The 26213-nt window shown below is 39.8% G+C and overlaps 1 protein-coding gene across 2 annotated transcripts; it reads right to left on the bottom strand.

Moving 5' to 3' along the window:
• Positions 1–327: 327 nt before the first annotated feature.
• RALBP1 (ralA binding protein 1) lies at positions 328–17058 on the bottom strand. Of its 2 annotated transcripts, XM_054813991.1 has the most exons (10): positions 16765–16901; positions 9486–9576; positions 8747–9205; positions 6590–6939; positions 5001–5162; positions 4400–4531; positions 3757–3864; positions 2954–3075; positions 2437–2560; positions 1759–2152 (listed from the first exon to the last, which is right to left on the bottom strand). In XM_054813991.1, exons 2-10 carry the CDS (start codon positions 9502–9504, stop codon positions 1889–1891), a joined length of 1740 nt encoding a protein of 579 aa, XP_054669966.1. In that variant the 5' UTR covers positions 9505–9576; positions 16765–16901; the 3' UTR covers positions 1759–1888. The 2 variants fall into 2 exon arrangements, with proteins under 2 accessions (XP_054669965.1, XP_054669966.1); XM_054813990.1 differs by lacking the exon at positions 9486–9576 and having other exon boundaries at positions 328–2152; positions 16765–17058.
• Between the last annotated feature and the right edge of the window lie 9155 nt (positions 17059–26213).

Genomic DNA, 26213 nt, shown 5'->3' with positions numbered 1-26213 from the left:
CTGCAGGGGAAAGGTGGCTGTTGGTGTGCTGGAAGTAGTGATGTGAATGAATAGGATGGTTTTTACCTCTGCAGCTGAAATCTAGTGGTAAAAGAGAAGCAAAGTCTTAAAATCTTTAATTTGAGCAAATCAAACTTGATCCTCAGCTGAGTTAAGGAAGCTTTTGATGAAATTTGATTGCAGTGCTCTTTGAGAGGAGAGCCATTTAGACAGCTTGAATTAATTTTTCATAGAAACTTCTCAATGGCAGGTTGCTACCCAAGAATAACTATTGTTTGCGTTAGAAAAAGATACTATGCATTATGAAGTAGATAAAGTAGAAACTACTTTCAAATGGCTGTTCAATTTATTTGCTTGATAAATACAATCCTAACAAAATAAAAGTTAACCAATATTAAGAGATTTGTCTGAAGAACATTAGAAAAATCCATGACAATTCAATAGGAATTAGTGTGAATTAAACAAACAAACAAAAAAAGATTTAAATATTGCCAGCAAATATAAAATGTATGTAACGAAGGCAAGGGAGAATGCTTTAGTTTACATTTGTCATCTGACCACATTTTCTGTGTTTATAAACTTTTTTCCAAATTTTAAAAAAATACTATGCTGTTTTCTCTAACATATCAAAGCATTATTTGTACAAAATCAAATCATGGCCAATGATTCACAACAGTGCAATAGATAAAGAATACAACCACATCCAACAGGTGCTGAAAATAAATATCCAGATTGAAAAATAAGCTATAGGCTATATGCACTCTGTGGAGTTTGTATAGGAATTGATGGATGAGTCTCATGAGTGTATCCGAAACATGAAATGGCCCTTAAATGCCAGTGGGGCTGGAGGCTTTCGATGGGCAGCAGCAGTAGCAAAACAGCCAAACCAAAAGCAAGTCCCAGGTGGCTGGTGGAGTTTTTTTAACCCCCACCCCCGGGTGGGGATTGCTGACCCCCATTGCCTCCCCTTGGCATTGCTCTTCAGGCTGATTTGGAAAGCAGGAGCGACTGGCATTTCTGCAGAGGGAAATGCTATATTGTGTGGTCAGGCAGCTCTGTCTTAAGTGACTTAACCCATCCCTATTGCTGCCTAAAGCATTCCTCAGTGGCTTTCTCCAAGGGACTGAAACATATAAAATGAATGAAGAAAAAGATCTTGGCTCTATGGCAGCAGTGTGAACACAGCCTGTCTTAAACAGGTACAGTGATGGTGGTTTATGAGTGAATGGGTTACCTACCTCGCTAAAAGACACGAACAGCTCTTGATGAACATTTCCATCATACAGGGACATAAATAACATCTCCCAAGATTTTACATTTATTCAGTACATCTCGGAACAAAAAGGAAGCTTAAGGGCATGTTAGGTAAACATGCTACCCCACAGTCTCCCAACTTTTCAGCCAACCCAGAATAAATTTAAAGCTCCCTTGTATATAATCTGCATCAGAAAGGTATCAAAGGCACAAGCAAGAAGTGACTACGTTAATAAGCAGAAATCATGGTGAATGAGGATGACTAGATTCACAAGGCAAATAATTAGTAAGTGTGGGTGTGGTTTTGTTTATTTAGTGAAAATGAGCTCTTCCAGTTCTGCTTCAATGAATGTAAATAATGATTTTGGTTTAAAATAAAAATGTTACTGAATTATTTTAAATCACCTGAAGGAAACCAGTCTTGAAATAATCTGATACTAACTGGAAAACTCTTCTGGCCTCTCCAAACTCACCTGAGCCTGAGTAGAAGCCACAAGTATCAGAGACAAAAGTCTCCAGGGCTTAAAAGAAAAGTTTTTCTTTACAGAATGTACACAGCCAGCAATAATTTGTGCAGTTTGACTCAAATTACAGTAATTTGCACAGTTCAGTTGATTTTATGCATATCCAAGGATCAAATTGGAGTTTCTTTCCTGTCTTTACTTGGCGATGGCTTCACTTGCTGCTCCTTGCTTGCTTTTGGCTGCTCTTTGGCTGCTTTTGTCTCCAGGACACTCTCTCTTTGCTGCTGAGAAACACCCCCGCGTTTTTCTGGCTCCTCTTCTTCCTGCACCTGCTGCTCTGATTTAGCTCGCTGCAGCAGTCGAAGCTGCACTCGCAGTTCTATGATGGCCTCTCGCTCCTCGTGAATTGCTTGGTTCAGATGATTGTTCTTTATCTTTGAAGTAAGGAAAACAAACATCAGGGCTCCTTCTGACAAAGAGCTGTGGTAGCTGGGGGGGGCACTTAGCATTGCACAAGGAAGTTTTGCTGTTAACCCAGACAGCAACGGGGACTTGCGCACGATAGTGACTTAAAAAGAGCATGTGGGTGTTATAGAATAAAATAGGCGAAATAGATGCAAAGCTGCTGCTTTGCACGCGTGCAAACATCTCTGCACAGGCTCAATCAAGTGGCTGCTAAGGAGGAGAGTACCAATTAATACTAAGACTCAAATCTTACCTCCAGTTCCTCATTCTGCCTCTGCAAATCTTCCAGGATGACCTGCAGTTCCTCCTCATCTTCACTCTCGCTTTCACTCTCGGAAGAATATTCCTCAGTTTCACTTCGGCCATGCTGCTGGCGACTGAAAGACCAATGACAAACTCCCATTTAAACACTTCCTCAACTCTGCCAGAACTACAGCAGCATAAAAGAGCTAACTTACATCTGCTGAATAATCTGCAATGGTTTTAAAAACATCAGCATTTCCTTTCAAAACAATTTAATAAACCAGTGATTTCCTAGGGGGAGGGTTTTTTTTAGTTTCCGTTAGACTGTAATTCCATTGTTATACTAACAGAAAATATCCTGAAAGGGCCAAAGTTGCTGAGATTTCAATAAAAAGAAGTGGCTTTCAAACGTGATGTTCATAGGGTGAGCTTTTAACTGTAGTTTATTATTTCAGAAGACCATATATGTAATTTTAATCAGAGTGCTCTCCTGGCGGGGGCTCTGAGGTAAGCAGTCTCCCTTTTACCTTTGTATTTCAGCTATTTCTGCTCGAAGGCGATCTATTTCTTCCTTCTCCGAGGCAATTTGTCTCCGCAGAAACTGCTCCATGGCCAGCAGTTCTTCTTGTTCTGTTAAAATCTCATTCTCCTGCAATGATCAATTAGCTCACTTAAAGCCTTGACTTTACATGCTACAGGAGCACACAGTTAAGTGTGAGATGATGCTGTTCTCTGAAATGCTTTCACCAGAAGTGGCTCTGAACCTCAAAGCAAATATAAGTTCAAAACCAATAGTGCCTGTTCTGAATCCTCAAGATGATTGCTGTCCTGAATAGTTGTGGAGATGATGCACCAAATTCTGGCATGTCTGGCTGCCTGTTTCCTTAAATCACAGGGGAAAGCGCTGGCTAACCAGTAAAATAACTAGAAAATCTGAATTATAAAACACATCTTTGAAGATGAATATAAGGAGGAAAGTACAGTGGAGAGGAGATCAAAGCTACTGAGGGAAGCAAAGGAAGGCAAAAAAGCCAAAATAGTTGCCTGCCTTTGATCAGCAGGAAAGTAGTGAACAGTATTAAAACGGGTTAGATTTGGAAGTGCTTTGTTAATAAGAATCTACTCGGCTCTGGGTTCACTCCTGCAGCCAGCATTCCTTCCTGACTTTAGTTACCAGTAACACAAAGCCTTCTATTTTAATGGACAGAGAGAATCCTTTAAGTCTTTGATTTCCCATTGCATTAGAATGAACAAAAGTGTGTTTAATATTTCTGACAGATATGGAACAAGAAAATACCAGCAGACAAACAGGGAAGTGCCTGCCCTCTACCTGTGCAAGCAGAATATTTATAACTTCTTCATTCTCATTCATTTCTTCTTTGGAGACATCCTCCTTTGAAAGGCTAGCAATTTCTTGTGCAATCTTTGTTTCACACTCCTGCCAGAGAAAGAGAACAACTTTTAAAAGGACAGCTTTCACAGTCACTTTATTTACTGTGAACAATGATATATATTTTTTGAATGTCTTATTTTCCAAATTTAGAATCGCCATTTTGGTTGTCTTGAAAGCTTTCAGCAAAGTCTGTCCCTTCTCTGGGATGTATGACAGTTTAAAAAAAAATGCTTCTGAAGTTTCTTAACTTTGAGTCTTCCAGTAATTCCTCATGGTACTCCAGGGCATGCTCTTTTAAGCATACAATAAATACATGCTGTGTTAAACACTTCAAGTTTTTAATCCTACATGTTTGTTTCTTTTTGTGAGCAGCTGTGAAGGAGTGTGAAGATCTTGCTGTGCCTGGGGAAAGCCAGCGCACCAGAACATGCAGTGGCTCCCCAGCCATGTAAAGTTATGATGAAAAACTCTGCAGTAAAAAGACTGAAATGTGGTTTGACCTGAGTGGGTGCCTCTGCCTTGTCACAAATGAGGGATCCATGATTTAGATGTTTGGCCAATGAATGGAAAAGTTACCCACCTGTCTCTTAGCTTCTCTTAGTTTCCTCTTAAGAGCTGTTAAAATTCTTTGCACCTCCCAGAGTCTCTCTTCTTTGGATAAGTCTTTTATCCCTGCCTGCAAGTCTCTGTGTAAACAGTTGAGTAGGAACTCCTAGAAACATTACCAAAGAAATTAGTGTCTTTCATGTGTCATAGCAGGACAGACTGAAAAGAAAAAATCTTTTTGGCTTTGTGAGAACAGGCTTGGAATTCCGGTTTTCAGTGCTTGATATGTTGACCAACAACAGGTGTTAACATCCACTCAGCACATGATCTAGAACTAGCTGAAGAGCAGTAAGAAAGAAACCACACTCTTCAATGTGTTCTCCTAACCCTCCTCCCACGGTAACAGTAGTGAACTACATAGCACAGCAATCCGTGGCTTTCATCATTACAAGACCATAACAACTTTCCACATGTGAAATGGGCAAGAATATCACTCCTCTCTTTCCACTGGTCTCTACTGACAGGACAATTGTGATAGAATTAAAGAGTATGTTAAAAGCTTATGAGAATTTACTGCTGAATGTATAAAAGCCAGGGCAAAGATCAAACAGAAAACCACTAAAGTAATTGCCAACCTGTCGCCTGATTTCTTCTTTGATGCTTTCTTGTGTTTCTGGAAGTGCTGGCATTGTTGCCATATTTGACCAGCGAAGAGGTTTGGTCACCTGCTTTAGGGTCACATTCCCAAAGAACTCTTGAACATGTGTAAAAAACACATACAGGACACGGTTACTGATCTGCAAAGAAAGGACAGACAAAGTATTGCTTAAGCTGATTTATTCACATCATCTTTACGTGTGAAGCATAGAATCTTTCTCCAGAAACAAAACAGTCTTTAATATGCCTTTCTGTGAGTCACAGTCATGTTAGTTTGTCCAAAGAGATTAAAATCTTGATTAAAACTGATACTTTAAACAACCCAGTGCTGGCCTCAAGGAATCACTTCACTGTCTCTCTTACCTGTGTATCTGAGGCATTTTCATGCTAAACTCAGAATTTTCACACATCTTAACCTACCACAATTATTTCCATCATCTTTAGATACAGAAATGTGTTAAATCTTTCTTTTACTCATGTAAAGGGGGTTAGTGACAGCAACAGGCAAGAGGGAACACCAACTATAGCTGGTTGCTGGCTACCTTCTCTCTCTTCTTCCAAACTCCAAATATTTTCTACAACTTTTCTCTCAGATGATTTAATAAAGTAGAAGAAGTAGTTTGAAAGAAGCTGCTACTGTATTATTCCTTGTTTCAACATGAGACAGAAGCAAATATTGTCTTTATACTGTATCTTCCATTAAAATGCAAAAATCTATCCTGAAAGAAAGATTAAAATGAGGCAGTAACAGACCTCTAATTGCTAAAATCTACTTTACTTAACAACAAAACATGATTGGGCCTGCATTCTTTTACATTAATTGTTACTTTTGTTAGCTAGAAAGCATCCAGCACAGCAAAGCAGCCAAGAATAATACCCAGCCCTTTTGCTACTGGGTTTCCACCTAGACTCTTAATTATAAAGCCAGGCTTTTCTAAAGTGAGGGTTTTCTTCTAGAAGACCCACACCCAATAATGCCATGTTTCCTTTATGCACAGAACTAATTCTGAGCTGCATTTAAATTACATCTTTCCAAGATGTTTAGTAAGCAATTAATCAACCCAGAAACCACACAATCTTCTGGAAAACTAAAAGTCAGTTGTTCTTCCCTGGCTGTTTGACTGCAGACACCAGAGCCATTATACCCAATTCATTACTGCACCAAAATGATCTCTTTGCAAGACAGGGGTCATTGGCTTGATATTAAAATTAAGCAACAATATTGTCTTCACTGAATTATCACTGACACAAACCCACAGAAACTGTGTATCTGCATGAATTATTGGATGACTTCACCATTAAATTACTTCTGTTTGCAACGGCATTAAAAACCTGACAGCAATCTTTGTAATACTCTCTTAATAACAGGCCCATAGTATGCAAGCTCACATTCAGAAAGTCTTTTGTTCCCTCTTTCCCAGCATTTTATGTTCCCAAGGTATAAAGAGAAGCTGTAATTTAGCTTAACTGTCTCAGACAATTCCCGATTCCCACCTGCAAGAGAATTCCTACAAAGTCTTTCTTGGGCTGAAGTTCTGCTCTACCGCTTGCTGTGTGGTGCACATACCTGGACAGTAGGGCTGAGCACTATGGAAATATTCTGGATGTTCATTTTTGTTTCCAGTTCCTTTGCAATAACATGGTCCATATGCACGATCAGCCAAGAAATTAGGAGATGGTTACACTCTGGCAACTCTTTCAGCAACCTCTGGCACTCCTGAACTTTCTCAGCTTCTGTGCTCTTTCCACAAGCATCTTCAAAGCGGGGCATTAGCTCTTTGGTAAGCAAATTTTCAGGCAGTTCTCGTAGGTACTGTTTCAGCAAGCTGGCTACTGTATTGGGCTCGTATTCTTCTAGGTTGGGAGATTCTTCGCGATCATAGGCTGCTTTTAGCTCATCAACTTTTGATTTTATTCCTTAAAATATTTAAATCAAGAATTAAGAGAAATCTTCAACTGTGAATGTATAAATAGTTATATTTAAACTTTTTTTCTTTTTTGAGATGCATTTACTTCACCTCTCCTTACAACTTAAGCTAATTGAGGAATACATGTGGATAACCTTTAAAAGGTAACAAAGTTAAAATCATGACTCAAAATGAGCTGAAGACTGCTTTTAAAAGCACTGACTACTGCAATGAAGCAAAACCACAGCTCTGCCGAAGTTCTGGATCAGAACTGGTGCCAGCATTCCCTTGCATCAAGGAACGTAAAATAGGGTGAGGAAGGATAGGGGAACATAAGTTCAATTGTGTATTTGCATTCAGCATCTTTCAGGCTGTTCAACTACACAGCCCAAAGCCAGGCAGCAAATATGTCATCAACTCAAATATTGTGCAACAAGTTCTACCTATAACAGCTTTCTTCTGTCAAAACAAACCCCACACTTTTGAGTTTCCAGATTTCCAGCTGGCCCTCCTTAGCAGAGGAATCTCACACAGGAAGGATTCTTGATTTGAGGCACTGCATGAATAAAAGTGTTCATACAATTATTCAACCCAGCCAAGACTTTCTGTAACGTGTTTATATAACTCAGTGACATTCCAATCTTCCCCAAACTCAGGGAAATGTCATTCTTAAAGCTCAAACACCCATTTGAGCTACCTCAACTTAATGCGCTGCCACCGCTTGGCTCATACACAATAAGCAATACTGGGTGCACTCAGCCCATAGTAAATGTCAGGTAAGATGTGCTCAGCTTCATGTCCAAATAATTTAAGTCATCACAACGGCTGGTAGGTTGTTAAGCCACTGCAGTCGTCTCTCTGGGCTCTCAAGTTAAACAATCTTACACACACAAGAGGGTGCTATTGCACTGGAGAACACCTAGAAAGTCCGGAAAACACACCTTCTTCTGAGAAAATTCCCAACACATCGTGTCTTGAATAAACACACAACCAGAATGTTCCAACAGGCAAGACGAAGAAACTACTTAAGCTGCTGCAGTATTTATGCATGCCTACCAAACACCATGCAGATCAATAGCATGAAGACAGCTTAATGAAGCCTTTAAAATCATTTGATTACTGTTTTACAGTACTAGGCAATTTGTTTCAAATGCTTTTCCTCAAGTTCCTTTTCTCACTTGTTCTTGCTCCCTTAAACATACAGAAGTACTTACATGACTTATGTTGCAGATGCAGTTCACAAATAAAGGGACTGTTTTGTTTAACGTGACTAAAACCAATGTTTCATTTACGTAAGCTGATGTTACGCAACTACCACAGCTAATTAGCCTGCTGTTGCTAAGCTTAAATAGCGAAACTTGTATTTTCTGCTTATTAGTGGATTTGCTGAAAGAAAAGAAGTTTTTAAGAAAAAAAAATCATACAATGGAAGTAACTGGAAAAAGCAACTTAGTGGGAAGCTTAAGTAATAAAATGGTTATATCTCATCTTTGCTTTTGCAATCAGCTAGCATTGTATTTCTAACGCAGAAGTACAAAAATACAAGCTGGCCATACTAACACATTTTATTTATTGTTACCATCCTATAATAAAAGGCCAAACCAAGTGTATTTTACTGCCATTAAGCAGTACCGCCATATTAGCAACTTTTCTGGTACTTCAGACCTAGGGGTTTGTTAATTTTAGCTACCCAATTATCTTTTGGATAATTAAAATTAATGCAGCTATAAACAGAGTCTCTAGGTGTTGAAAATGGCAAAATAAGGAAATTGCAAGTAAAGACCTTAGGAGCCTGCACGTCAGTGTGCCCAGAGTACCTGAAACTCTGTAGATGCCTTCACATTTCATGCCATACTTCTCTACGTAATCTATACATTCACGGAAAACTGCTGGCAGGCGGATGCCATCATACATCATGGTCCTGTCTACTGCATCAGACAAAGGAATGCCAAACACGGGTCTATGACTTGGAACATCCACTTGAGGTATTTCTGTCTCCTGAATTGGCTTTTTCTTTTTCTTCTTCTCTTTCCACTGTTTTACAACATCTGCTGCAGTTAAGTCTTTTGACTTCTTCTCTTTATGTTTGTCTTCCTTATGTTTGTCTTCCTTGTGTTTTTCATCTTTGGGTTTCTCTTTTATTTTAAAATCCTTTTCCTTTTTTTTGGAAAAGCTGGGTTTCTTGAAGACATGTATTCCCTTGGACCGCTTCAACTTTGAAGGACTTTCAGCTTCATCACCGGAACTGTCCTCTTGAAACGCAGCATAACCTTCCGCTGTTAGGCAAAGGAAGAGAAAGCAAGAGGACAGTTGTAAATCTGTTTAGTTTCTAGGTGGCGTATTACAACAGGGAGAGAACAAGAAGTAATATGTAAGGAGGAGAGAGAAGCAGCAATGTGAATTAAAACACAGTGCCTGCCTGACTCTTCAGAAGGTTTTCTTTAGTTGTTCCACAATTAAGTGGACAAGGATTAAATCAAGGTTGCATAATCACATCAAAGATAAGCCACACAGCTCCTAAGCAATCTAAACAGTTAATACTTTATAAATACTTACACATAATGGCAATGTCCATCTTATGGGCTAGTTTCCCATCTAATAGTCAAGGAAATGCAAAATAAAAACAACTGGAAACTTCTCTATGTTCCTGTAATCAACAGTGTAAGAGTTAAGGACCATCTACTACATACACATAAGTCTAACAAACTTCTATTAGAATAAACTAAACTTCAGCCACTTAACTCCCCAATCCCTTTCCAGAATATTATTAATTTTAGGATAAGTATTAAGTCAATAAAGTTTCAGTCTTAAATAAAATACCAGAAAAATGTAAAAAAGAAAAAAAAGGAAAAAGCCCAAAGCACACTTACTTTTCCACTAGACACATAAAACAATTCCAGTAACACTAGCACAATACCTGTCCAAGAAGTTGTGTATTTGCCTTAAAAAGTATATGCGAGAGCTTCAAACAAGTCCATGGGTGGAGTATGCTGTTTCAGCAGCAAAACACCAAGTGCCGTCTAAATCGTGCACCAGAGCTTTTACTAACTACGCCTCTGCAGCTAGCCCTGCCTATCCTTCAGGCAAAAACAAGGAAATCTTTAAAGGTGGATTACAAAGAAAAACACCCAACAAAAAACCAACCCACAACCAAACCCAACAACATACAAACCAACACAACGTCCAAGTCAATTAACTGTGATTTTACATACACAGTACCCCATGTAAGAAAAGTAAGCCTGAAACCTGGTCAACAAAGGCGGCATTTTACGTGCCATTTGCACCAGCCAGGTCCCCCAAGGCAGTGGGCAGCAAGTTCTTGCTTCAAGGTGAAGCCCCCGTTACACAGATCCTCTGAGGCTCTTCCACTACTTCACAGGCAGTGCCTCTGCCTGAGTGAGGAAACACACCCACAGCCAAGTGCTCTTCCTGCGTGAGTAGTTTTGGGTGGTTAAAAATTACCCCCTTAGATTACAAGAGAGAGCATCACAAATGAGATTATAGGCTATAATTTTTACAGGTGAAAGACCCTGTGCAAAAGAACCAGGGGACATTCAGTCTTTTATTCTTCCAATTCTAAACTATATTAAGCTGCAGATTTTCTCAGCATTATTTCAGTACATCCAAGGAGCTGTCTATATTTTGAAGCCTCCTTGGCTGCTCTATAGAAGGTAGCTTTTAACAGTCAAATAAATACAAGAAATGTATTAAAGCATGGAACAGCCATAAAATAATTACAATTGTTAGACCTGTTCACCCTTCCCATCCTGGACTCTTCCCTAGGACTACCAAACAGGCGCTTTCATAGAAGGTGGAGAAAGACTGTAGCACTGTTTCTGTCCAAGTAAATTTTAATATAAAAATGCAAATGTTAACTGGAGGACAACCGGCAACCAGGTCTCATCCTCCCAGTTTACAGGCTATACCATCATTCACTCTTTTTGTAAACTAAACCCAGAAACGGGTAAGGAAACCGGCAGTGTCTAAACTACAGATTTGAATCTCACTGGGATACAGAAAGAACTGCTGATGCACCAGCTACGGGACAAAGGAGGAGCACACATCACCACTGCGTTTTGTGAGAATGAGACGGGGCTGGCGCTGAGTTTCAAGATGGGGTTCACGGATGTAACTTCCAAACAGAAAGCTGAATCTTCACCAAATGGAGCCCAGAAAGCTCTGCCCTCAATCCCTCCTGCTTGGGTAGCTGTTGCAGCTCCCAGCCAAACGTTCCCACACTAGGAATAGCCTCAGCATCTCCTCTGGGTGAGCACAGGGGACCCAAGCTTGGAGGTCGGTGTCACCAACAGAGCACCGGCCTTACATCTCTCAACACTCCATGTCACAACACAAACCTCAGTGCTTTTCCAGATCTGTGGTAATGTAACACCAGCAATAGCACATTACCAAAACTGGTAACCCACACCAAGAAGGGGTTTGTATGTCTCTCTGAGTAGCCCAATCTTCTTTACCATACTTCTGGTAATAAAATGACTGTATCCCTTTCACCAGTCACACAATTTATTGAAATATAAGCAACCTAAATTTATACAGAAGAAAAATTATCGAAAGCACTTAACAAATCAGGTAATTTTAAATATGGAAAGAAGTATTACCTACTGTTATTAAACTGATATTTCTGTTCACTGTTTCCTCAAGACTTCTAATACTAATAGTCTGCATTTTCCCATCACACTAATTTATGTCAACGACATTTTCCTGCACCTATATGAGACCAGTACTAATTCAATAAACACTCCAATTCCACCAGCGTAACGACTGGACTATCTGCCAGTTCCTTACTCGGGCTTCGTTAGACCTTCCACAAGCATGCCTTCACTGCAGTTATTTTAAGTGTGATGCTGCAAGTATAGCCCTTATCTTACTGAAAATTATGAAAACCTCTTTTAAAAAATAGTAATAAAAATAATTCCAGTGTTACTGTGGAAAAATCTCACAGGCTTAAAAGCTTTGTCACGCAGTAAGTCCACTGTTTCTATCAGTCTGCATACTTGGGAATACTTCTCCTGCACACTTACAATGAAGCTATAAATTCATGCTATAGTATTTCTCATTAACACAAAGGGTAGCAGTATGTAGACCTGCCACTTAGCAAATCTACCACAAGATACATTTTGCCCATCAGATCTCTGATGAGTTAAGTCTTTTATACTTCTACATCTGATTTTGGCTCCCTGGGAAAATTTGCATGCATCTGTAATTAATTCACTGAAAGAAAATATGGATCGCTTTTACATAGGGAAGAATTAGTAGGTCAAATATGACCATACAGACCGATGTGCAATGCTAGCATTAGTTATGTAATTTCAATTTATCAGATGGTTTGCTATCAGCTCGTACACCACTTCTAAATAAAACGGTAAGACGCACATGGATGCATAATAAGCTTGGGTAGATGACTTCTATTTCCCCACTCACAAGATGTATTGTTATTAATAACAGAAACTTCAAATTTACAGACACTACCAACACTTACTATCCCACTGTCAATTAGATCAGTTTGCTTTTAATATACATTTAACTCACTAATGAGAGCACAGCGCTCCCAAACAAATTCTGCATTCAGATTACTGTGCAGCGCTACGCAAGGAGAGCAAATTAAGTTGAAAAACGAAATTTGCGTTCCTTTATTTTGATTTAAAATAATCACTGGCATTGAAAGGCAGACTTTTAAACTGTTTGTACATGGTGCTTTACTAAATAAATACACAGTGGTATATAGATATACATAGTAATTTGTCAGTAGAATAGGATGTAGCAACACAGAAAGATAAACCTTGATATGAAGAGCCTTTGATGTTTACCATGGGTAGAAAATTCTAGTAACTTCTTATTCTGCAGATCTGGAAACTGTATTCAGAGCTTCTCTACACACAAGATCAGTAAAAATAATGTTTTGTTTGCAATAGCAGCTACTCGGTTATTTTGTAGGATGACAATGGCCTCCTTACAATTTCTAACAGACCTCCCCCTATAGACATGTAGTATCCACCGCTACTGTAGGATATGTCTCCATGAGCACTCTGCAGCGAAATGAAGGATCATAAGCACAGAGACAACTTATCATGTCACTACTCTACCTGGAACAGCTGGGAATCTTTTTAGAGCTTTTGTATGGTTGCTGGATATCCACATTCCTGAGCAGAAGTTATTCTGGAGATAAATCCCTTAAGATGACAGAAGAGAGAATAGGCTGGTATCTTCCACCTGGTGGTACCTACCAGAGAGGTGCAGATCACCAGAACCTCAACTCAGCAACTCAGAGGAAGAAGACAATAAAAGTTAACACCCAATTTGGGCCCAAGATTGTTCAGAGCAGGTCTCCAAGTTAACAGGAGGAATATTTCAGCTGTCATCTCCATCCCAAAAGAACATATCAATGCATTAGGGATTTGGTCTTCAAAAATACTCCCTGTAAATTTCAGAAGAGTTCATACCAATGATACTACTGGCTTTCACAAGATAGTTTAATTTACAATTCAACCAATACTCCATTTTCCCATGAATTATATAAAAAAAAAGTAAGAAAATTATTCTAAACAAAAAACCCTAGCTGCATATTGAACCCATCCTGCCTAATGGTATCAATCTCAGAAGTAAAACGAATAAGCAGAGTAACATCTACTACATACAGACTCTCTACCTACACAAATTCTAATGGCTAGAACAGCTTCTTCTTCTTAAGTACTACTTACAGCCTTTTTCTTTTGCAAGGAACTGCATCTTTTATGACTTTATCAACATGTGATTACTGACAGAAGGTTAACAATTTTTTAAAAAAATCAATTACTCTGGTGACTGTCTCATATAAAACATTATTGCTTCAAGAAAAAAAATAACTGTTTTTGCTTGCACACTGCACAGCACAAGTTCTTGCAAGGACAAAGGTTGTTTTGAGTCAGGAAAAAGATCTGAGTTAGAACTATCCCAGTAAAAAGAAAACTAATTTTAACCCCTAAGAAGTCCCCTAATCTAACTCACTCTGCAGCTAACCAATGCTCAGGCTGTCACAGAGGAGTGGAGGATAGAAATCAGTGGCTGAAACTTTTTTCCAGTAGTTGTCATTCCACATAAAACCCCCCAATATTCCATTTAATTTTCTATCATCTCCAAAATTTTTTTAGAACTTTCTTCCCAGAATAATTGCTGTGTATTATGAGATATATATATACATTATTATATTACCCACATAGGAAAAAAGATCCCTTGCTAGCATACAAAAATGTTTTTTTGAAATACATAATAATGCTGAAGCTAAGCGTATATTACTCCAACAAAAAGGATTTACCTGAAAAGCTAAAATGAGTAACCTTGGGATATTTATTATTCCCTCTCCACATGCCCTCCTGCTCTTCAAGAATTTCTGAAGCTTACATTTAGAGTATTATTAAAATATCTCAGAATCTTTGTAAGATTAAAGTTACATACAGTTTCAGGAGTTTGGATGACCTTGTCATTAATTCACTAATATTCTAAGTTCAGCAAACATTCACCCTGTCATAATTTAGTATCAACACTTGTCTTTTTCTCATTGAAATGTTCAATTATATTTGTTTAAGCCCCAAATTACATGACCAGAGCAGGTTGTGCATTGTCCAAAATCAAAGCAGCTGGCCAGAAAAGTGAAAAGAAACAATCTGAACACATGCAAAAGAATTTAAAAGGTGGAAGAAACTGAAGAATCAAAAGTATGGAAGGAATAACAAAAGGCAAAGCTGGAAGAGGAACTCTGAAAATCCACCATGTTAAGCAACTGTAAAGAGCCCTGGTCATTTACCTAAGTAAAATGTCTGTTCAGGGTATATTTACAATAATGACCATTTTTGGACTGTATGAGAGATACTGAAGGCTTTGTATGTAACCTACCCTTATACCTGACCGGCAATTATATGACACACTTATATTAGGGCTAAGAAATGCTGAATGGTTTTTATATTACAGCTGCAAGAGAGAATTAGATTCTTCCTACATTTTGCATTTTTGTGGTTTTGAGGGTTTTTCGTACCTTTAAAGCTTCGTTTAAGTAACAAAAACTGCTTTACATCAGCAATAAAATGTGCTGTAACCACTTGCAGAAGAAAGCTGCTACAGTGCTAATGTGCACAGACCTGCATATATTTGCTGAAGAAGCATTTTTCCTCTTCAGCCTTCAGTTAGACTATCACCATGAGGCATGCAGAACTACACCACAAAGCAACCCACGCTATGTATAATGCTGACCTCTAACAATCCCAAATTTAGAGGTGTCTAATCAGGAGAAAGCTGATTTGCAAAGAAGTAAAAAAAACCCTAATAGCTTGAATTTAGACCCATCCCATCAATACTGAATTTTTTCATCACCAATCCAATACTCTGTATTAGGTTAATGTTGTTTACATTAGGGAAAAAACCTAAAGAATCAGTTTGCTTTAAACCTGCAGGAATTTAAACTGTTGGTGTTAACTGGAGGAGAATATATTTTTGAGCTACGGTATCCTTTAGACACACAGTCTTTAGTTAAAAACAATAGTCCTTCTAAACTGTGGCAGAAACAAATCCTGCATTCCAGGAAACAGGTTGGATTAAAAGCAGTGCAATGACAGCAAATTCTTAAAGAGTAATTATTTAAATATGTGCATGCATATTACAGAGAGTCACCGTATTCATCCTAACAGTCAGAATATCGTGTGGTGTCTCACTGGTTTTGATCTTCCAAATTTCACATATAAGAAGTGGCAAGGTACGCTGGCATCCAGAACTTCCAGGCACCACAGATACAGGCATTGTAGAAGATGAACATTAGTTTGAAATTTTGCTAAAATAAGTGTCAGTTTAAAAAGTACTAACATTTGGACTGTGATATTTAGGTTTCAGAGACTCGGACAGTAAGGAGCTTTCTGGTACTGAGAGTGCTCAGTATCAGTTAGTATTTCCGAGTGCTTTGTTCTTTCAGAGTATGTAGAAAAATTCTATTTAGTAAAAACTATTGGATGTTTCAAAAATTTTCTGCACAAATCTAAAGGCAGGAAGTAAGACTTCTTTTGTTTTGGAGGGGTATGCTTTTTAAATGAAAACTTCCATTCTGGACACTGATATGCTGACAAAGGATTCCACAATCAAAGCTTTACTTTCTTCAAACCTTTATCACTTCTAGTAAATTCAGATCCCTTGCACACTTTTGAACTCTGCAATAATACTTAGGCACTACTGGAGGAAACTGCAGTATCAGACTAAACTGAGAAACTCTAGAGAAAAAAAAGGACACAGATTTTATCACTGCTCAAATAATGGTGCAATGTGCACATGAAAACTTTAAATGGTACACAATAGTAAACTCTGAATATGGGAGACATAAGGGAAAAGGGTCAAAGTTGTTGAAACTGACTCTTCCAAATTTAAAAGTACAAAATTCAGGTCAAACTTACAGCTTTATTTTAGCTAGCAACTCAACTACAATTTCAAAAAACATCTATTTGGAAATACACTTAGAAACCTCCACTTAGAATGTGAACAGATGATGCAATCAGAAGAACCCCATGCCAGGCAATTCAGGCAATTACCAATGCATCATTAAAGGTTTTGAATAAACACGTTTGTTAGTAATTCTGGGCACGTGCTTGGTACCTGTATCTGTGCAACAAAAAACAAATCAATTTTTTTGTTAAGGTGTGGGGTTTTTTGGAAGAGAAACAGGTATTGCACAAAGCCTGTTTGTACAAGTCAACTTCCTTCACACATAAACAAGTTCCACTGGGAATATTAAGCAACTTTGAGAGAGAAAGAAAAGAGAGAAAGAAAAATTATAAGCATGAAATAAGAGAAGTTGCCTACTCACTTCTTTTTTCTTTCTTCTTAAATTTTCCTTTCTTTTTCCCATGCTCCTTTTCATCATCAGATACTATATCTGGAGGCTCATGCAAGCTGTCGTGAGGTGGTGAAGGCTCACCAGTGCGGTACAATCCAGGGAATTTTGTAGGACTGATTTCTTCAGAGCTGGGAGTACGAGCAAGACCCCCGCTGTGTTCTACTCGACGGTGTTCACTGGGGCTGCTAGTGGGAGGCAGGAAGCACTCAGTCATTCTGATTCCCTGATATCAAAGTGAAATCTTCTGCTACCTGTCCATCACACCTGCAGCAAGGGAAAACAAAAAGAAATCCCACACCATTTTAAGCAACGGGTGTCAGAACATCTTGTTTCAAACTCTATCCTGAAAACACAACGAACAGCAATATGTTCTACAATGAATGCTCCAACCTACGTCAAGACACAGTAATGTAACATCAGGTCATAAGCTTAGTGTTTGCAGAATCTGTTCATTAACTCCGACACCATATTAGCATAATGAGAGCGCCGCTATTTTAGCTATCTCTATCCTATATAAAACATTATATATTAAATATTGGAATATTTTAACATTTGAAATAATTTTTACAAAATTCATAGGCAGTTTGCATACCAATTGGTAATATTTATTAATAAAATAGTTACCTAACTTTAAATGTTTTACATGAAATAGGTCTGTCTAGAAGCTCAGAGTGTCTGTGAGCACTGCACTTAAGGCAAAGATCATCTTCATCTTTCCCAAGCATATTTTACAGATGCAAATAAGAACTTGCCTAACCTGTTGCAATAAGAAAAAAAAAAAAGTCCTAAAGTCAAATCCATCTTTCCCATCTTTTAATTATGCTAATGCAAATTAAAGAATGTAGAAAAAGAATGATTAAGTTTTTCTGGTATACAATAACAACTTCACATTTGAAGAGGCTATATCAGGTCATCTGCACCCAGGTGCTGGTACATTGTTTGCTTGAGAGTTATGGCCAACTAAAAGCTAAGATGAAAATTGCTGAAGGAAGCCAATACATAAATTCTCAGCAATAGAACTCGTAAGCAAAAAACTCTTCCTAGCACAGATAAATTTCAGGAATTCCACAGAACAGATATAGCGTATGGGACATCATATCTCCAGAGTCTGCTTTGCTGAATTTGTCCCTTTGTGTCTAAATGGTCACCCTCAGATATGAGCCCATCTTTCAAAGGATGAAAGGAAAACAGAGCAAACCCCAGAAAAAGCTACTTCCCACACCCACTGATATACTTGGATGAGAGGTCAAGTCATGGTTACATGTGCTAACTTTAATCCAACTTAAATCTGTGCTGCTGTGTTGCTGCTGAAAGGAAACTGATCTATTGGAAAACAAACAGAAGGAAAAAAAGATATGTTTTTTTAAAGCTACATCAATTTCATAGCTTGGCTCTCTATGCGGCCATACAAGTGTCAGGGCAAGCACAAGGGGGGCTGCGAGAGTTGGAGGACCTGCACTGCAGGCTTAAAGTGATCAAGGTGACTGTGTAGCCATGGCCTCAAAAAAACCAGAATTAAAACACGTTATAAGATTACACAAAAAAGCCATATCAAACCTATTTCCATAAATATTTTAGTTATGACAAGAGTATATCCAGATATAATAGCTGTGGCTTCTGCACTAGCCTTTGGACTCTGCAGTCACCTTTGGTGCTTCTGCTATTTAATGCTGATGTATAGATTACAATTAAGAAGAAAACAGTCAACCCTTTGCTAAGTTAGGCAAACAATCGCGGATACCCAGTATTATATAAAACATTCAGAGAAATAAACAATACATACTGGCTAAGCAGGAACTCCTGATACATCATACAAGCCTGTGTTGGGTTTGCATGGCAAGGTTTTGGTAGCGGGGGGGCTACAGGGGTGGCTTCTGTGAGAAGCTGCTAGAAGCTCCCCCTGTGTCTGATAGAGCCAATGCCAGCCGGCTCTAAGACGGGCCCGCCGCTGGCCAAGGCCAAGCCAATCAGCACCTCTGTGATAACATATTTAAGAAGGAAAAAAAAACAGTTGGGGAGAGCTTTTGCAGCCGGAGAGAGGAGTGAGAAGATGTAAGAAACTCTGCAGACACCAAGGTCAGTGCAGATGGAGGGGCAGGAGGTGCTCCAGGTGCCGGAGCAGAGATCCCCCTGCAGCCCGTGGTGAAGACCACGGTGAAGCAGGCTGTCCCCCTGCAGCCCATGGAGGAAGGATGAAGGGGTGTAGAGATTCCACCTGCAGCCCGTGGAGGACCCCACGCCAGAGCAGGTGGAGGCACCTGAAGGAGGCTGTGGCCCGTGGGAAGCCCATGCTGGAGCAAGCTCCTGGCAGGACCTGTGGATCTGTGCAGAGAGGAGCCCATGCCAGGGCAGGTTTGCTGGCAGGACTTGTGACCCCATGGAGGACCCACACTGGAGCAGTCTGCTCCTGAAGGTCTGCACCCCATGGGAGAGACCACGCTGGAGCAGTTTGTGAAGGACTGTAGCCCGTGGGAGAGACTCACGTTGGAGAAGTTCGTGAAGGACTGTCTCCCGTGGGAGGGGCTCCATGCTGGAGCAGGGAAACGATGAGAGGAGTCCTCCCCCTGAGGATGAAGAAGCGGCAGAAACACCGTGAGATGAACTGACCGTAACCCCCATTCCCCGTCCCCCTGTGCCGCTGAGGGGGGCAGAGGTTGAAGCCGGGAGTGAGGTTGAGCCTGGGAAGATGGGAGGGGTGGGGGGAGGTGTTTTAAGAGTTGATTTTATTTCTCATTCCTCTACTCTGTTTTGCTTAGTAATAAATTAGATGAATTCCCTCTCTAAGTTTGGTCTGTTTTGCTCATGACAACAATTAGTGAGTGATCTCTCCCTGTCCTTATCTCGACCCATAAGCTTTTTGTTATACTTTTTCTCCCCTGTCTAGTGAAGGAGGAGAGTGATAGAGCGGCTCTGGTGGGCACCTGGCCCCCAGCCAGGGTCAACCCACCACAAAGCCGGACTATAACTTCTTATGCAAAAGCAGAAAGCCTCTTTTAAAGAGAATAGCATTAACATGAGGCACAGCCATTTTTTTTTTTGGTCATGCTTGTTGGGTTTTGTTATAGTTTTAATGGGTATCAAATAATCCACTGCTCTGCTATTTTGATCTTGTGTTTAAACAAGTAAATGGAGGGTTCAGATAAGACATTTTAGGAGAAATGTCTAGGTATCTAAAGCTTCAGACTTACAGATATGAAAAAAGTCAAAACTTTCAATTATACAAGCATTTTCGGTATTGCCAATGACACAGACTGGCACTACTATTGCACCTCATCTGAGTATGAGAATGATCTGTAAAATTCCTGCACAGCACCTGTTTGCATTTCATCCACCAGAAAACTCCCACCCCTACCCCAAAAAAACCAGAACCCAAAACACCCCACCAAAATCTACCAAAAGCTGTTAAACACTAGACAGTATTTCAACAGCAACTCATGGAATGAAATTAGAAATGTTACATATAATTTTTTTTTAAGCCAACAGGATGGACCACACCTACAAATCAGTCCACGTCTAGAGCGGGCAAGATGGGCAAGTGCACAGAGGGAAAGGACAATGTCATTGCAAAGGCACATACGCATCACCCTGGAAAATGAGGACACAGATGCTCTGCCTCTGGACCCCGGCAGAGCTCCTGGGATGAAGCCAGACTTAGCCCATATGTTCCACAACATTCTTTAGCAATGTTTTACTCAGTTACTCAACTCCTACGGTCTCATTTACAGATCAGTACAGAAAAACAGAATGTCGAATTGTGTTTTGTCAGGTTAATAATCATAAATAGCTCCAGCTAAGTGGGTTCGGGGGGAGGGGGTGGTGGTGTAGGGTTTTTTGGTGGTTTTTTGTTTTTTTTTTTTTTCAACTCTCATCCTTCAGTTCTCTGCATGCAGAACAGAGTGGAAATTTAATGTATGTATGAAATGAAGTATCTCACTACAGGAGATCACTCACAGAGTGCTTATGGAAATTAACAGCTACTCAGATCAGGATTTGAATAGGGCGCAGTAAAACACAGAATTGCGATGAGAAACAACATATTTGTGAGGCTTTTCAATACTGTGCATTCTTTATTCTAGGTAGAGACACTAACTAAAAATAATGGTGCATATCTGTAAATGCAACAAATTAAGACTGCACTTATGTTTCATATTTTTTGTTTATTTTACAACTTTAAGAAAGCATTACTTTCTTAGATGTGTAATTTAAGTAAAGGCCTTCAAAGAAGGGAGAAATTCCACCATGCTCAAATTATATCAAGACTTAGCAGCAGAATCAGAGTCTGTAGGCCAACCACAAAAACTTCTTCCACTTTTACTAATGGCTGTTAATGTACTATTGCCATATACAATCTGCACCTTTCCTCTGGCTCTTATAAATTTTTGCTGACAGCAAGAAAAGGTGAGAGTGAAAAATCATGGATCCTTTCAGCATTTTGAAAAGGAACGTTTCTAACAGGCTGATTCTTCTGCCAACTTCTCCCTCAGACTTGACCCTTTCTTCCCAATCTGTTACTGCTTCAGTCCTGCCTCTCTTCTGTAGCAGGCTCTTTGCTTCAAATTGCTTCTCTTCACCTATGCAGTTCTTATCTATCAGGAGATTTAACAGCTCACTACTCTCACATGGGGAAGGTCATACTGCTCCCCCCATTAACAGCCCCCCCCAATTCCAGCAGTTTGCTCTCCCAAGACCCCTTTGTGAGGTGACTCCGTTTCCTAGATGCTCCAACAGGCTTCTGCTGCTGAGCTGGCTGGTGGAAGAGCTCAACAAGTGCTAAAGATGGAAAGCAGAGGCGTGGTAGAATCACAATGACAGAAGCGCAACCCTCTTCTTTGGGCAGTTTGGTTTTGTGATACTGCACACATAGCTTCATCTCCCCAGATTTCACTTCATTTTTAGTATTCTTCTCCATAACTTCAATCTTCAATTTCTTTACCATCCAGTGCCAGTACTCCCATGGTTCCTGTCTTGATTGATTTCTCTTTTTCACCCTCAGTATACTACACACAACACATTCTTCACCTGCTTTGGTCTCTGTGACCCAAGCTCCTTGCTCAGTCTCCCACCTTCCTCTCCCCCTGTTCATTTTTCATCTGGTTCCTACTCTTCTGCTGCACACCACTTCCTTGCAGATACATTTCTCCCTCTTCTTCCTGTTTTTTCTACCTGAAATCCTCCTGGATTTTCTTCTCTGCTGCAGTCTTTTGTTTCCTCATGATTACCACCTCTTCTTCTCACCTTGTCCCCATTTCTCCCACTGGCTCTCAGTCCTCCCCAGTATCACAAGAAGTCATCTTTCTCCCTGCCTCCCTACCAACAGCAGTCTCCTCAACTCCCACCAGTTCATTTCTTTCTTCCACAGGAGCCACGAATGCCGTGACACATGACAGCATCCAAGAGCTTCTTGCAGTTCAAGCTCCTGCTTAGACCTAGCTATTCTTTTCAGTGCCCCCAAAATGCAGTTTCTTCAACCATCTTCCTGTTCAACATGGAGTCAAATCTTCAGAATAACTCAGTTTGAAAAATAAATAGCCTTCACTGAACACGTGCAGAATTGTGACCTTCCCTCTATCCCCAAGGAAAGGCTAAATTAAAAGAGATTTTAAACATGGAAAGCAGAAAGGTATGTTCTTAACACAAAAACTCCTAGCCATCACATCACCACCATCTTGCAAGACCATACACCAAGCACAAGAATGCAACTTGGGGAGACGAAAAAAGATGACTGCATGGGGAAAATAATATTTTTTTCCTAGCCTCATTTTTGAAAATAACCGAACTCTTTCCTAAAAAAATTCGGCCTAAGCTACAGATCTAGTAAGTAAAAATTAATATTAAACAGCTGAGGTTTGGAAAATAAACATAGAAAAGTGAAGACAGAGAGACGTGACAAAAAACTTTGATAGATCTCACTTATTACAGTGTGTCATCTAAGTTGGCATGAACATATTAAAGAGAGGCACAGTTTGAAAGACCAAACTCACAGCTCTCTCATTCAGTACAGAAGGCTCCATTATTTCTATTTTGCACTGAGTCTGTATTGTGACTTTGTGCTCTGTAACCAACTGCAACAGCAGAAGCAAATTAGAGCAGGTGATTGCATGCGCAGATGTTATTTTGTAAAGCTGTTGGGCTGAATGAAGGACACAGGGAATTTTTCTGCAACAAGCATTATGCAAGACCACATCTGAAGCACTGTGGGTGTCCCCGGGTCATCCCATTTTGCCACAAACAGGCATACACTGAAAATCTGGGTGTTACGTTGAAAACAGTCCCAAGAAGTCAGTAGTCAAAGGATGGAGGCAGAATGGGAACACTCAGCTACCAGAACCTGCTCTATCATAACTACCCAAAAGCAAGACCCAGAACACAGCAGTGCATCATCATCCAAAAGATCTGCAATGTGACGAAACTGATGTTACTCAAAGGACTGAGGCACACTGCTTTTCAACAAAAATTATCGTAGTAATAAGCACAGCTCCATTTTTGAAAGTAATGAACCATAAGAGGTAAGAACGAAACCTATCGCTTGTGGTCTAAGCATGTCAAAGCACTTCAGAAGCTATGAGTGGGACTCATACAACTGCTGAGATGGTGGAAAAAAGATGACTTGGAGATGAGAAAACGGAGTTAAAAGTAAGTTACTTACCAAGACTATACCAACGTCTGACACATGTCTAAGTTCTGTATCTTGAGCAGACTATTGCAAAGTGTGGGAGGCCATTAAAACCATGGTCCTTCCAAGAGGAGAGGATATTGTTAAGTACACCTCAAACTAATCATCTTGTAATTACTGATGGTTGTCAGCTACAGCAAAAGCTTAGGCAAAGAACAAAGTTTTTACTAGCTTAAAGCTAATAAACCATTTATGTTTTACACAAATTGCTCTGAGTTTTTATTACTGCAATAATACACAACGGTTTAAGCTATGCTTTGACATAAAAGGACGCATTTATTACAACATACTGAAAAGCTTGATAGAAAACACCGCTTTCGCTCAAACATTTCTTAGACTGAAATGTTGCCATGCAGTCAAATAGCAAAATGACATCAGAAGCCATCTATTTTATTTAACAAGCAGTACCCAGGTACATAACAGCATCCTTTCCTTTCTTTAGTAAAGCAACATGGCCATGAAAGGAGAGAAAAAAAGGGAAGAGCATCATGTAGACAGGTAAAGCAAGTTTAAAATTTCACAAGTCATGAGTAATCACCTAAAAAGAGCATTAAGTAACTCCCTTGTGAGTCATGCACTCTTCATAATTGGCAATAATTACAGCCTCAAGAAGGGCCTTTGCAAGGTTTTTTGGATAAAGAGAATAAACTACAAACTGCATAGCAGCATTCAGCTCCTAAACCTAAGATTACTGATGCTTTGAAAATGTTAGAAAACGTACTTTAAAGGAGAGTGTGCAATCATACAACTCAAGTCTCACAGAAGCAAGCTGAACATTTTTAAAAAATAATGCCAGCATCAGATCAGCTCTAAAAGTAACATCAACAGGTTTGTGTGTTCCCTCATTTACCTGTAGGTGGGTAAAGTCTGTTGCAATTACAGTACCATCCAAAGTATTTCAAGTTCTGCTCTGAGAGTCCATACCAACTCAGATGTAGTGATATACAAATACAGAAAACTACTTAGCTCTCACAATCAGGCAGCTATAGACCACATCCATATTTGAGCGGACTGTTGCAGGAGCCAGCTCACGATCAGAATATGTAGCACTATCCAGGTTATTCCCTTTTATTGAAGGTATTCCAGCTCTTCATTAATCCATTCAGTAGAGAGACAACCTTAAAATAAATAATTAAATAACATCCTAGATATTTAAAAAATATCAGAAACAAGGCTTCCGATCACATTATGATAAAATCTCACAATCACATGATGATAAATTCTCCAGGTATGTGTTAGCATACGCTCTCCAGTTTAGTTCACCAGGAATAACACTATCACAGCCTCTAGTCTACACACTCTGTAGAGCTCCACCAGGATGCAATTCACAGGCTGTTTCCAACAGACATCTTATGCAAAACAAAACTGGGACTCCCTGAGAAGAGTTAAATGCTTTGCTCCAGAGAGAGTGCACCTGAAAGGAGACTGACCATCACAGCATAGGAAAAGCCCCTGTCCCATGACTCTGCCTCCTGCACTGGCTATGCTGTCACACTGCCTGTTTTGCCATAACCTCCTACTTCCCTGGTGAGGCATGCTGTGATAGTTCACATCCAACTGCCTGTTCCAGAGCAAGCTAAAGCAGGTAGTCTAGGAGAAAAGCCTAGGCACAGATCTTTACAGAATAACCACCAAAGCTGTATACAGAGGTTACACGAACTGTGTCACATGTGGCTCCCATGATCATTCCCATCCTTCAGGGATATCTCAGCAAGCCCTGCCACGTGTCTTTCCCCACTTGCATCAACTGCCATGGAAGCAGCTTCAAAGTGGTGCATTATATTATGAGCACCACCACATATATAAGATGCATTCTTGGAAAGAAATGGCCAGCTAACAACTGGAAAATCTGCTGTTCAATTGCTTCCCATTGCATGTTTCTGAAGCAACAAGCAGAAGATGTGGACTCTGTACTGTGAGGTAGGCGGACACTGTAACCAGGCCAGACTTCTGCAGGAGTATCTTGACTAATCAGCTACTTGCATCACAACTGCTACTGACTACCCAGAGAATAATTTCTCATTCTTCAAAGTTCCTGGGAAAATGCTGGTCCACTGTTTGGGATTCTCTAGTCTTAGCCACTGTGAATCCTGCTCCTGGTTCTCATGATCTTGTCGCCACAAAGTAACCCAATGCCAGTTCCTCCCCTAATCATACTGAAGCCCAGTAGACTAGTTTCCCATTCTCTGGGCTAGTCCCGCTGCTTCCCCGGCTCAGTCCCTCTCCATTAGTTTCCTCATTCCTCTCTCCTGCAGTCCAATTTCTCCACTGTCAGGACTGTACCTCTTCTCTCTCACAACCTCCTCTTCACCATGTGGGTGTTCAGCACCTAGACCTGTGCAACTTCAGTTTCACCATTTCTCTTCTCCACACCCAGTGCCTCACCTAATCTCTCCATTTGGCTGCTGTTCCCTGGGTTTCCCCTTGCCACCTTCTATTTCTCTCACATTCAATTCTAATTAAGGTTTCTGAAAATTACAATTCACACATAAGCAAGGCAAGTTGGGAGGTCATCTCCAGCCAAATTTAGCTATCCCCTCTAAAAATACAAATAGCATTGAAAAGGTTTGCCTGATCACCAAAATACTTTTAATTACAGTCAAGAGATTTTCTTTCCTGCTAGTTTAATTCTCAGAAATAGTTTGAAAGAATTTTGTTGTAGTGTTTTCTTTAAATTTTTAAATACTAGCCTGAGAAACTCAAGCAATTTGCAGCCCAAATAAAAATGTGGTAACTTTTGATAATG

This window comes from Grus americana, chromosome 2 (assembly GCF_028858705.1).
Source record: "Grus americana isolate bGruAme1 chromosome 2, bGruAme1.mat, whole genome shotgun sequence".
Classification (NCBI taxonomy): Eukaryota; Metazoa; Chordata; class Aves; order Gruiformes; family Gruidae; genus Grus; species Grus americana.
This window is presented reverse-complemented; position numbering and strand designations above follow the sequence as displayed.

What these genes read in the sequence shown, in the direction of transcription:
- RALBP1 (XM_054813990.1), bottom strand. Translation starts at nt 17,008, where the DNA reads ATGACTGAGTGCTTCCTGCCTCCCACTAGCAGCCCCAGTGAACACCGT. An exon ending in TAAATATTCTGCTTGCACAG is followed by an intron (nt 3,076 to 3,756) that starts GTAGAGGGCAGG and finishes TGATCATTGCAG; the next exon opens with GAGAATGAGATTTTAACAGA. An exon ending in GAAATAGCTGAAATACAAAG is followed by an intron (nt 2,561 to 2,953) that starts GTAAAAGGGAGA and finishes TTGGTCTTTCAG; the next exon opens with TCGCCAGCAGCATGGCCGAA.